Genomic DNA, 13,610 nt, shown 5'->3' on the forward strand with positions numbered 1-13,610 from the left:
TTATCTAATACAGTAAAAAAGCAAATGTTTCGAATAACCGGCAAGGAGTCTTTCGCATCTCTGCTTAATAATTTTAAGTCACTTTTCTTAGCAGGATTGTTTCAATTCAGCCTCCATTTGAGGCATTTTGAACATGAGCGTCCTTCTTCAACCAGATCTAAGCTGCACTTTGACTAGGCTACAGCACAACCTTTTTCTTAAGTTCATTCAGAGATGGACTTCATATGTGCTTTGTATCATCGTCTTGCTGCATAAGTCAAGTGTGGGTGGCCATTCTTCTCCCAGTCCAGACAAAGGAGAGGTGTGTGGAAAAAAAATGCATGACATAAAAAAAAAAAAAACATTTCTACTGGAAAGTTATGCAGTTTTTCTGCTTGTAAAGTAAGACAATGTGTAAAGGTGAATGAGAAGACTGAAGTTTTTGTTTTTTATCCTACAAAACTTCATGCATTGATTCCAGCTCATTCTTTTGCTTTTTGATTTGTTTTCTATTGTCTGTTCTATTTGCAATGCGCACTATTGTAAATAATTCGTATTTTTAATGCACAAATACACATGGAGATTTTGGAAATTTTTAAATGAACCTACTCAGTTACTCAATCTTTTGAATGGGAGTATGTTGTTTATTTTCTATAATTATGCAGTAAGAATGTTGGAATGGTGTCATTATAAGACACTTAATTCTGTTTTTATACGTTTGACGTTCTGTTTTTATATGAATCAGTTTGCTGTTGTTGCACAGAAACTTCCCCACTGAGGGACAATAAAGAATATTTCTATTTCCTATTTTTACTCTACATCCCAATTTCTTCAAGAAAAAAAAACAACAACCTCCATCTTATTCACAAACAACAACTTGCTAGTGTGCATGCATAAAAAAAAAAAGTCCGGGATGCTCCAGAGTTCCCAGTCCACTCGTTGAACTATGAGCCCCTCCTCCAAGACACACCTTTTCCTCCGTGGTCCTCCGGCGTTTCTTACCTTCTTTCCGCTCCTCTCAGCGTCGTTGTCTGGCTGTGAACTCTCACCCCAGCTGCTTGGGAAATGTCACACAGGCAGGGAGGCCCGTGCTGCAGTAGGGGGGGCGTAATAGGAAGGAAAAAATAACATTTTCTCCGTTCTCAGCGCATCATTCAGCAGAGACTCTGCCGTGCAAGAGTGCCACATCCCGCTACCAACCACCATCAGCAGCAGCAGCCGCCGCCGATAACGCACCGCAGTCTCGGTGCTCGTTTCGCATTAAACCTGATATATATTAATAAAAAAAATAATAATAAAAAACCGTGGCAGACATGTGAGTAGCAACCCATCGCTGTCGTTCTCCACTTTCCCGTTGCCTGGTGTGTGTTATTGCTATTGTAGCCTCAGCAGCAGCAGCAGCGGCGGTCAGTGAGCCGTGTGGTGGCTCATTCTGCTGGGCTTGAATCTGCTCATTCAGAGGAGGGGGAAGGGGGGCGTTCTTTAAATTATTACATGGAAAAAGATGGTTCCGATTCGGGCTGGTTAATTGGATCAGAAAGGTTGTGATTTTTTTTCTCTCCATCATTGTTGTATTCTTTTCAGCAGATTCCCCTGGCTGTGCCTGTGTGTTGGATGTGTAGCTTTAGCTGATTAGCCTGCTCGCAGTGAGTGAATGCAGCTGTGTGTCTCCAGTCAGATGTGGAGGCCCAGGTTAGAGCAGGAGCATAGTGCGGTGCTGCTGATGTAGGCTACAATGATAACAGTAATATTAATACTAACACGTAAAGCGACAACAGAGATTATACGTGTGAATGTTTGTTTGATCAGCTGCCAAACTCAGCTGCTGGTTGATGGATTTTTTTTATTTTTTTATTTATTATTATTATCCTGCCTGACCTGAGGAAGCATAGCTGGACTGGGAACTCTCAGAACTCACTGTACGACCCAAATCGCAGGATTTTTCCTGCTGTATTTTTGCTTCTTTCGGGATTTTCGAGCTTTTGTCAGATTATTCTTGACTTACACTGATCAAAACCTGGTTCATTAGTGCATAATTTATATGAGCAGATGCACTGTATGGAGTTGAAGCTGATATTAAGGAAAATAAATGATTGAAAAAGCAGATAGTACTCTGAGATCCTCTGGTTTGTAATGATGCTGGGACTTCTGCTATTATGTGGTCAAGCTCGGATACTATCACGCATTTTTTATTTGAGAATTACATTTTTAAGAGTTGTTTTTGAGTTATTCTAACACAACTTTAACTGCTTGTGTAGTAATCAGGTCTTTATATACAGTTAGATCCGTCACAAGATCTATGAAACTTGGATTTTAGAAAAATAAAGGATAGAATGTCGTACACTAAAGGAAAATGCTTTAAAGTGCTGTTTGTAAACATTGGTACTGCTATCCCATTGGTAAAATAATAGTGCTTTTCTTTTCGGCATTTTAACTAGATCCAGTGTAAGAACCATGATTCGGCCTGAATGTAAAGTTTTCTGCAGTTTAAGAAAGCGGTGCAATTGCCTTTTAGTTAGTAGGTCAAACATTATTATTTGCATGTTTTACAGATCTGCCAAAAAAAGTAATTTTTTTGTTCATATTTATCACATTTATTTAAATTTTAATTATTATTATTATTATTATTATTATGATTTGTATTTTTTAACTTCAATCAAATGTTTTAGGTACTCTAGGTTGCTGTTTTGTTTCCATCACATATAAGCAGCTGCTGCTGGTTATATGAAATATAATCTAATGTACTATTCCTACAAATTATGAAACACGAGGCTGAAATTAGTTCTAGATTTTCAGAGTGTGGTATAAAACCATATCATTACTTTTTTTTTTTTTTTTGGCGTCTGGACTTACTCGGACAAAATTTAGGACTTCTTAATATTTAAGGTGCAGAATGTGAATTTAAACGTGTTTTTTTTTTTCATTCATGTAAATAAAAAAGCTCCCAAGTAGCATTTCTAGTGCCTTGTAAATCCTTTTACCAATTCTCTGTCTGATAACCTCACATCTTGTTCAACCTGAATTTATTATTGGCCTGAAAGTTCAAAAAGTAGTAAAATTGCTTTCTAATGGGCAACTCTTCTGACAGTAAGTAAAAGAAACAAAACAAAACAAAAAACAATCAAAAACCAAAATGAATGGATTAATGATGAATTATTAGATTTTTGTTGACATTTTCTCATACTGGTTTATTTTTTCTTAACTTATGTTGAGCTGGAAAACAATAAAAGAGAACTTGGTACTTTTTTAAAAAAAACTGTGTAGGAATTTGGTGGTACGGAGTCCTTGCAGCCCAAACATTTTAGATAATATTCTTTTACCTTTTATCCATGTGGCATAAATTCTCGCTGTTTCAAAGTTAAGTTAAATTACAAAAATGACACTAAAAGCAAAATTTCTAAAATTCTGCTAGGATATCTTTATTATTTCAGTTATAATAATGTTGACTGTCGCTTAATGTGCTACATGGATTTGGACACATCTACTTTAGCCAAGCTATATACCTAAATAATGTTTAAGTGCCCATTATGCTAAATAGCAGACATATTTGCTGTCCTACCTGGGAAAAGTTACACTAGGAGCATTGCCAAGTGTTATTGGTGGGGTAATTGCATAGTCTGCATGCAAACAGATTCTTAATGGTGTTAGCTTTTAATAAGGGAAACATTCTTCAGATACTATGGACTCCTTCCAGTGTTATTTAGTCTGAGTATCATGATTATCTGACCAGACGTTTACATAGACTCATTGTGTTTTTAATCTCTTCTTAAGGCCCGAATTGATTTTTGTTTGGGATTGTTGTCCAGTTGGAGGGTTCTTTTTTTTTTTTTTTCCAACTTTCAATCTTTTGAAACAAACTATCACTCTCAGATGAAGATAATTTGGTTAGGATGTTCAAGAAAAAAAAGCACAAACAACTGGAAGATGCTAGAACGCCAGTGTCCACGGCGATGGTTTCACGTTGCCACAGATTGAGAGGCAAACTTGTTCAAAGCTAACAGCCACTAGCTGAAAAAGTTGACAAACAAAATTTCTCCAGAGAAATTGCTTTTGGTTAGAGGAAACTATTATTGAGCTTTCTATCCAAAATGACAGTAAAGATGAGGCTTTCAAATCTACAAACACTGTTGTCAACCAGGGTGGTCATAGCGTTATGGTGTGGGGCTATTTTGCGTCCTGTGGCGTGGATACAATGCAAATTACACCCAAATTCTTCAAATTCACTTGTAATTAAGATATTAATTGTTGAATTTTAGACATAATTTACTGTTCCAACAGAAAAAGATCCTAAAAAGAAAAATCAATGTTGCAGTCTGTTTATTTGTTCCACCTAGAGGAAAAAAAACATTTAAAATATGTTGTTAGAAGTGTAAAATGACTTGTAGTCATTTTGATTGATTGACTGCATGTAAATTTATAACCACAACTGTAAATCTATTCCCTGAATCTCAGTGTCTTGGTCCCCGTCTTTGTTTCAGGGGACAGAGCCGTCATCCTCTCTCGAAGATGTCCACGCAGGAGGCTTACTGGCTCGTGAAGCAGCTGCCCAGTAGAAGATCCTGGGATTGAGACGTGAATCCCTTTACACCGATGGCCTGGACTGAGTAAGAAACTTGAGGCCAAATGTGTGACGGGGCACATTATTTTGTCTCTGTTGTCCATTTGTATGCATGTGCAGCTTAAAGCTGATGAATTTGAGAAGGCCTGCTCGTAAACTTTCACTGTCGACAGGTTTCAGCTGGCCTGCTGAAGCTATGGGGAGCTGCTGGAGCTGTCTGTACAGAGACCCCATCCGAGACAACCATCTCACCAAATTTAAGGTCTCCGTTTTAAAACTTTTAGCATGCAAATCCTTTGCTGTGCTGTCGTTGCAGTTCTTGCCCATGTTGTTGGACGTAGTCAGCCTCTAAAACCTCTAGTCCTGTATATGTTTTTTCTCCATTTCTGTGAAATTCTTATTTTTATTAACTTTTATTTCACCAGGAAAATCCCACTGAGATTAAAAATAGTTTTTACGCAAGAATTTTGGGCAAGACTGACAGCAGCACACAGTTTACAGAACATTCACAGCTAAATAGAAAAAGTTAACAAATGAACTAGATTCCTAAATTAAATCTTTTATAGACAAATGATTTCTTCTCCAAATCAGTAAAAATGTCTTAAAATATTTAGTGATAACAGTAGCTGTTATCACATGTTTTTCTATTCCTGGTCCCATAAAGATGGATCAGAAAACTAGAACTTCTGTTTTTTTTTGTTTTTTTTTAGAAAAAAGTTTTTGTCAAAACTTCTTGACTTTCCACACGTGTTGAAAAGCTTCTCTATTTATTTCTTCTGCATTTAAATGAATTATTAAAACAAGTATTTAAAAAAAGCTTTAACACCACAGAACAATAGATGTAATACTTAACAGCATGAAATAAGACACTGATTATAATCTTGTTTTTTGTATCAAAAATGTGCCAAAGTTTTATTATATTTTTTTTTTTTTCAGTTTTTTTTTATACATCTTAACTGAAACTGGGTCGGTAAACACATCAACTTACTACATGCACTTTATTCTGAGTTTAGTAACAATCAAATTAATCAAGGAAAAAACTGTTTGATTTCAGTTATTGGCTGATGGATTGATGCATCTTTAATTATGACACATAAAAGATAAAATAATTTTTTTTTGCATCAAACAAGAATGGAGTAATTTTCTTAAGAGGCAAGGAAGAAAAAAAAAAAGAAAAACCTTGCAACACGCTTGCATAAATGCAATCTAAAAAAACATGCTTAGTGTATACCATTGTGTTTATTTTTTTTTTTCATGCTTTATTTTTGTTGTTTCCATACGTCTCGTGATGTTATTGTGTTTCACCGTCTTTCAGGTCATCAATGTTGATGATGAAGGCAACGAGCTCGGCTCTGGGATCATGGAGCTCACCCAGACTGAGCTCATTCTTCACACACGCAAAAGAGACGCCATCCGGTGGCCATACCTCTGCCTGCGACGCTACGGCTACGACTCCAACCTGTTTTCCTTTGAGAGCGGCCGCCGCTGTCAGACAGGGCAGGGTGGGCAGCACTTTCTCAGTTTTTATGTATAATATGGTATTATTGTTGACCGCAAGATGTTTCTGTAATGTAGCCAGAAACATTAACTTGGTTAATGTCAAGTTGTCATAACAAAGACATTTTGAATAATGTCAACTTTGTATTAAAAGTGTCATAATTAACCAAATGACGCTTTATGACAACAGTCATAAATATTCATGAAGACTTATTGATGTTCATAACATGTGTTATGTCATGTTTATGACAGTGTCATGTCAGTCTTATTCACCCCCCTTCAAATAAAGTGTTACCGTATAGGTATTTCTCTCTAGTTGTAGAGATGGGTCTTTTCAGATGACCAATATATTTTTTTAACTATTTGATTTATCAACACACAACAGCATTGCTGAATTTCATGTTCTCTTGTCTTTCCCATATTGAGGAGTTGTTAAGAGTAATTACTCTTTGTAAATGGATAAAAATGTTCCAGTGTAATTTATTTTCTAAGGTTGTTTTTCAATGTGCCATTAATACATTTTAATGTATTTTGCATAAGTGCTAGGTATGTCAATGATCTTGAAGGGCAATAAATGAGTTTTTTGGTGTTTCTCTTGCAAAATTGTTGCTGTACTGCTGGTCTATTAATGGTTATGGGTCATCTAGACTCAACGGGGTTAATGTGCAGAATTGTTGGCCTGTTGTTTTTAATGCAATTTTCTCCCTTTTCATTTTGCGTGAACCTCTGAGGCCATATAAATAAACTTGCCATGCTATGCCTGGACCTTGTTTTATCCCTTAAATTCCTCTTACCTGCCATGTTTTGTTTGTGTTTAAACCAGGAATCTTTGCATTCAAGTGTTCCCGGGCTGAAGAGATCTTCAACCTGCTCCAGGAGCTGATGCAATGCAACAGCATCAATGTGGTGGAGGAGTCAATGATGATGAGTCGAAGTGGCCACACGCCAGAGATGGACATGTCTCGGACACCACAGACTCCCAACAGTGAGTCACACCTGCTCATGCAATGCCTGCCAAACTTGCATGCAGCAATGCATTGATAGGATTTCTGCAAGCTTCAATCAATTTAAAATTTAAGAGTTGAACGATTTACAAAAAAAAAACAAAAAAAAAAACAAGGTTATCCTTCCTAACAAGCATCTCATATTTAAGTGATTGAAACAGGTTAAATATACATTTATTCACATAGATTTGTCCTTGACACCTTAAAATGCAATGCAGAAGGCTTAGTAGTGATTATTGTAGACAACTACTGTAGTCCCTACTTTTAAGCTAAACAAAGCTTGTTAAATCTACACTTTTTCCACAACAAAGTATCTGGACAACCAACAATAACCCTTTTTCAAATCTTAATTCCAAGCAAAAATGTGTTCATTTTTATGCACTCAATATTCAGTTCTCCTCCTCTTCCTTGAATCATTGTGTCAATGCAGCCCATCTCACGGAGATGCCATGATCGCCTGCTGAGCTGCAATGGAAGCCCAGATTACTTTGTCATCTGCCTTGTTGGGTCTGGCGATTCTCTGTGGGGTTCAAGGTCAGGGGCATTTACTGGCCAATCAAGAACATTGAGTCAGCTTTTGTTGCCTTTGGCAGTGTGGGCAAGCGCCACAACCTGCTGGAAAATGAAATCAGCATCTTCATACAGCATGTCAACAGAGGGAAGCATGAAGTGCTCTAGAAGTCTCTGGTAGACGGCTGCATTGATTGTGGACTTCAGAAAATACAGTGTACCAGCAGATGATGTGTCACCCCAAACCATCACAGTAACGTCACACTGGACTTCAAGCAATGTAGATTCTGTGCCTCACCGCTCTTCCTGAAGTCTACTCCTTGTGAAGCTTCCACAAATTCTTGAATAGATTTTGCTTGACAATCTTCTCAAGACTGCAGTTTTCCCTGTTGCTGGTACAACTTTTTTCTTTCCACTTTTTTTTTTATTGATATACTTGGATAAGCCATGGTGTCCAGTAAGGGCAGGTGTCCTGTCACTTTTAGACGCGTTTCTGTTCCAACAGAGCTAATTGAAATGGTTAAACTAACTCTTCTATATGCCATAAAGTTCTTCAGATGCCTGTTAATGAACTATCATTTAAATCAAGTGTGTTGACCCCGGGAAAGAACTAAAACATGCGGGAGACCAGCCCTTGAGGATTCACTTTGGAAACCCCTGATTTAGAAGCTGCTCCTCTACTGCCCTCAAGTGGTGAAAGAAAGAAACCACAAGTTTTTATGCTCTTTAAATCGGACATCTTCTGCATTACTAATTTATAGTTTTCTTTAAGGATTAGAAATTAAAGTCTAAGTTCTTTAAGTCAATTTACTGTAATTTTCACAGTTTCTTTTCACCTTCTCAGAATTAATTTTGTGGTGAAATCTTCTTCAGTAGTTCAGAATTTCTGTAGGTTTCACTAACTTAAATTTAAAACATTTTAAGATCTTTTAGGGACCATTACCATTACCTGTAACTCCACAGAAATGTATTAACTTTGTCCAGCCAAGTGGCGAAAAATTTGTGATGGATGCAAAACAGCTAGCTAGCTAAGAGTATGCAAGTAGTGATATACTGGTAGCCTCAACCACTTCGAATCACAGAATGCTTGGCAAGTGACAAAAAAATAATGCTTAGAATATATTTTAGATTAAGCAGTCCTGCCAAGACAACATTTGAGACCTGTGATTAATATATCAAAGACCAACTTAGTTTTTCAAAATGAATTTAATACATTTTAAGGCCTTAATTTTGGGTGCATTAGTTTAAAGCTTTTTAAAGATTCACAAACATCCTGTATCTCCCCAACTCCCTTCCCACATTTAGAATGTTTTCATTAATATCAACACAATTATATATATCTTTTTTTTTTACAAATGAGGTCAAATGCCTTAAGTGCTTGTTGAAATAACCATCTGTTTTAAGTACTGTAAAGAAAATAATAAATCCAGCCAAATATTTTGAGTTGATTGTCACCTTCCTGGTTTCTCTTGGTCTGTATTGTCTATAGCTCCAGCTTTTCCCGTCCAGTCCTTTCCAAACGGATATCCAGGTTATCCCATCAGAGGGGATTCCTCCCAACCATCTCTTGATGACCATGGACACAGCCTCATGGCTTTGGAAGACCAGGTAAGTCCTGTTTGCACCTCATAGCATATTTCCTTTGAATCCCAAGCTTGAACCTGTCTGTATTTCCCAACAGACTCACACCTATGTGAATACTGTGAGCATGGACGGAGATCTTTCCATGCGCCACTGTGTGCACTCTCTGCCTGAGGTGCGGCCTAGCGCTTTGCCCGAAACGACACGTGGAGCCATGCCGGTCGGAGGCCAAGGGAACCCACAGTCCAACATGAGATGCTGTCCGCTTGAGGAGCGCAAAGACCCCCAGGTGTTCCTACAGCCGTCCTCGCAGGAGGTCAAGTTCATGTTGGGGCCCACTCCAGCTCAGCGCCATCTCATGGAGAGGGAGAGGCTCGGGCACAATCCTCACAACCTTCAGCCAGCAGAGGGTGCTACAGGTTCAGAGACGGAGGGGGACGAGCCTGGGATGCACTTGTGCAACTCCCACTCCTATCACCATTTCCATCACCACATGCACCGGCATCCGAGCCACGAGCACCCAGACAGCTCCCAGAGCGGCGAGCTCACCTACGAGAACATCAACGGCCTGCGGAGCGGCCGAAAGCAGCGCCTGAGCCCCAGCAGCGTGTCGCAGTCTGTGGGCTCGAGCAGCAGCAGCAGCACTGGGGATAGCCACTCACACTCACTGTTGCACTCACATGGCCACGGCCCTTCATCCCTGCCGCCTCAGGGCTACGCCTGTGAGAGGGGCATGGGCGGAGGCCACCGCCGGACAGCTCTTCTCAACTACGAAAACCTGCCCTCACTGCCACCTGTGTGGGAGTACAGCGCTTTGCAGCGGGACGATGAGCAGGAGGAGGACGATGAAGATCAAGATGAGGACGAATATGAAGAAGAGGAGGATGATTTTGACGAGTACGAGTTCTCAGAAGGCCCAGGAACGCCCAACGGGTACCACCAGGACAGTCGGGGTATCCACCGAGACGCCCTTCAGAACTATGTCAACACAGAGCAGGTGCAGCCGCCCCGGCTCCGGCACCCCTGCCCCCCGCATCCTCGGGCGTGTCGACCAGACAGCGCGGGGCGAATATTTAGCTTTGATTTCCGAAGGCGATCACGTTCAGGGGTCGGAGGTTGCGAGCACGGTCACATGCCTCCTTCGCGGCAGCTGAATTACATCCAGGTGGACCTGGAGGAAGAACCTCCCCGCCAAGCCCTTGGCAGCGGGGGTGGCCAGCCACAGCACCAGCGCCTACCACCCAAACAATGTGGCCCGCCGGTACCCAGACGCAGCGAGTGCTACGCCGTAATTGACCTGAAGAAGACCGCTGCCATGTCCAACCTGCAGAAAGCGCTGCCCAGGGATGATGGGACTTCCAGAAAGACTCGCCACAACAGCACAGACCTGCCTCTGTAAATGAAGTTCAGACTGGAGACAGATGAAGGCCTCATCCTCATGTTAGCACACTGGACCCTTCACTGTCATCCATCCATTCAAGCGTGGGCTGTCTAAAACGGTACAGGTACCTAATTAGAGACTCAGTGAAAGTGAATTGTGAATGGAAATGAGAAAAGTCTGAGGAGAATTTGAAGTTATCTTTATTTGTCAAACATCAGGTTAAAACTTTCTTAAGAGCATCAAGTTTCATATAAATGTACGAAGGCAGTGCCTTGCAGAAGTACTCGTGTCTCTTAAAGTTTTTCACAATTTGAAATCTTGTTTGAACACAAACTTAAATGCCTTTTTGGAGGGATTTTATGTGATACACCAACACAAAGTAATACCCAACTGTGAAGGGAGTAAAAATCAGTATTTTTTGACAGGTTTAAAAGATTTACAGCCTCTAACAGGCTTTCTTCCAGGTTTGAACTGGAACTAGCTCCATCCATCTTCTTATCAACTCTGACCAGCTTTGCTGGTCCTACTAAGGAAAACTGTCTCCACAGCATGATGGTGCCACCACTCTGTTTCACAGTGAGGATGATGTTTTCAGGTTGATATAATTTTTTATATAGACCAGAAATTTCAATTTTGATCTAATTTGTCCAGATCAGCCTATTCCAAATATTTGCTGTGTCCCTCACATGCGTTGTGTTTAGAACTTCTTGTGGCTTAATTCTTGCAAAGCTTCCAGAAATCACAAATTTGTGGTGGGCATGACTCCTCATCATGTGGGCAGATCTTCCCACCTCAGCTGAGGATCACTGCAGCGCCTCTACATCCACAGGAGTAAAATCATGTTTATACAGAGACAAAATGAGTCACAGGTGAAAAGTATTGATTGATTAGATGACTTTGGAAGTCGGTTAGTTGCACTGAACTTTACTACCATTGTGCTGGTCTGTCTCATAAAATCCCAATGACATGCATTGATTGGTTCAGGTATGACAAAGTGTTTTGCAAGACGCTGTATTCTTCTAAATATGATGCTTTATGCTTCGCTGTTGTCCAACAGAGGTCTTCATTTTTGGTGGAAGAAGTCATTGCCATACGGTATTTATCAAGTTAGATTTTACTTGCATTTCATTCATGTTTTTTTTTAACATGTAATATTCTAAACATCAGAGATGCAACAGTCATCAGAGAGGAACCATTGATGGCATGAAGGCAGGTCAACGGTTTCCTTTCTGACCGGTGTTCATACCTCATCACAAGCACTTAAGTCTAATGTTGTGGCTCGTATGTTTATTACTGTATGCCTAAAAAGCATTTTGCACACAATCCTATGGAATTGTATCGAATCATATTGTAGAAGCCGTCTTAACAGAGCAGAGTTTGAAATGGGGGAGAGGGGAAACGGGATAAAAAGAAAAGATTGGGAGATTTGGAGAGCGGTACTTAATGATGGTAAACGTAGCACACGTGGAGTAAATCAAGTTTGGCTCTCTGCTGTTGGCATGCAGAAATCAAAACCGTAGCATATCATCCTCAGTCACATCTCCTGCATATCATTCCTGACGCAAGGGAGGGTGGGTCCATGCCAGTCACGTTGCACTTTTGACTTTAGGCCACTTTGTCACCACTGCAGCCACAGGTTGGGTCCTTTTTGCCACAAAAATGGGGGCCAAAGGGACACTGTTCGACATCAGCTTCAATAGTTTAATAAAGTGTTCTCGGTTAGAGACGTTGACGACCTCAAACAGTGGCATTAAGCTGTAACCTCATGGGAACTGAGCTAAATCTATGATTTGTCAGTTATCAGGGCTGTTTTAAAGGGAGTTTAAGCATGTTGCAAAGTCATAAAGTTGCTTTTTTTAAAGTTATTTATAAACCGTCTCAAATATTTATTTATTTATAACATATTTATTTAATCATTTAAAAAAAAGTGTAATTTATTTTTCCTCCATACAATGACCAGCGTTTTGTAGTCCAGTAGGTAATCTGGAGACCAAAGTTTCACCTCAAATTATCACTGGACTCTGGTGTATTACTGTTATTAATATGCTTAAGTATATTTTTGAAAAAAAAGAAAAAGAAAAAGAATGACTGTATTTATATTTTAAGTGCCAAATTGTAATTGCTACCAGTAGGAAGAATTAAAAAGTAAAATGTGCCATAGGGATTTTTTATGGGTAAATTGGGGGGAGAGATGAGGCACAAAGTGAAAATGGGTCAAGAGGGGTACAAATAAATACAACAATCCAGTTTTTTGAAAGTTTTTCAAATTAAAATAATAAAAACCACACATTCCACCTCATCCACATCAATAGCCATGCTAAAGGGAAACACGAGAAGGATAATCTTTTAGTCTGATAATCACTGTTCTGGTGGATTTTTGCTGCTACTTGTACATACTAACAGTAGCCCATATAAGCTACAGGTACATGTCAAAATGAGAAAAATAATGTGATGTCAGACTTTTTACCATGTTGTCAATAGGAATAGTGTCGTCGTCGTCTTCTGGTTTTATTTGTGGGCGGCAGGAATGTCACGGCTCATTTCAGAGGGGGTCAGTGTGGTCAAAACTTCGTTCCATGCAGACAGATTTATCCTGAACTGACTGAAAGAAAACGCAAGGGAATCACAGGCATCCATCTTTATTCTGATTGCTCATATTAGCTTTGCGTGTAAAGCTGATGGAAAGAGAGATGTTTTTAGATTTACGCTTGTGGAATCATTGGAAGGCAGATTCACTGTGGCGTTTAACTCAAGGTGATCTTTTTGTCCTTCAGCCAGAGTGTTAATTTGAAACAGGTGCAGACTCTCAACTTCTGACAGGGAGTTGTTTTTGGCCTCATAGACTGCTATAGGCATTAGACCAGTGTTTCTCAACCCTGGTCCTCACCGCCCCCCTGCTCTGCATGTTTTAGATGTGCCTCTATTCCAGAGCAGCTGATCCAAATGATTGCATGACCATCAAGTACTGCAGAAGCCTGTTAATCACCCAGAGATACAATTCAGCTGTGTGACAGAAGGGAAATACCTAAAACATGCAGGACAGGGGGGAGGTGAGGACCAGGGTTGAGAAACACTGTGCTAGACAAAGGAAAACACTGCA

At 39.8% G+C, this 13,610-nt stretch overlaps 1 protein-coding gene across 2 annotated transcripts; it reads left to right on the top strand.

The window, feature by feature from the left end:
* Positions 1-879: 879 nt before the first annotated feature.
* On the top strand, positions 880-13,018 carry LOC103137817 (fibroblast growth factor receptor substrate 2-like). Of its 2 annotated transcripts, none has more exons than XM_007551759.2 (7): positions 880-1,294; positions 4,458-4,583; positions 4,711-4,799; positions 5,853-6,039; positions 6,858-7,019; positions 9,038-9,156; positions 9,230-13,018. In XM_007551759.2, exons 3-7 carry the CDS (start codon positions 4,734-4,736, stop codon positions 10,526-10,528), a joined length of 1,833 nt encoding a protein of 610 aa, XP_007551821.1. In that variant the 5' UTR covers positions 880-1,294; positions 4,458-4,583; positions 4,711-4,733; the 3' UTR covers positions 10,529-13,018. The 2 variants fall into 2 exon arrangements, with proteins under 2 accessions (XP_007551821.1, XP_016527027.1); XM_016671541.1 differs by lacking the exon at positions 880-1,294 and adding an exon at positions 1,307-1,520.
* The last annotated feature ends 592 nt before the right edge of the window (positions 13,019-13,610 follow it).

Source organism: Poecilia formosa, unplaced genomic scaffold (genome assembly GCF_000485575.1).
Source record: "Poecilia formosa unplaced genomic scaffold, Poecilia_formosa-5.1.2 Scaffold2, whole genome shotgun sequence".
NCBI classification, from domain to species: domain Eukaryota; kingdom Metazoa; phylum Chordata; class Actinopteri; order Cyprinodontiformes; family Poeciliidae; genus Poecilia; species Poecilia formosa.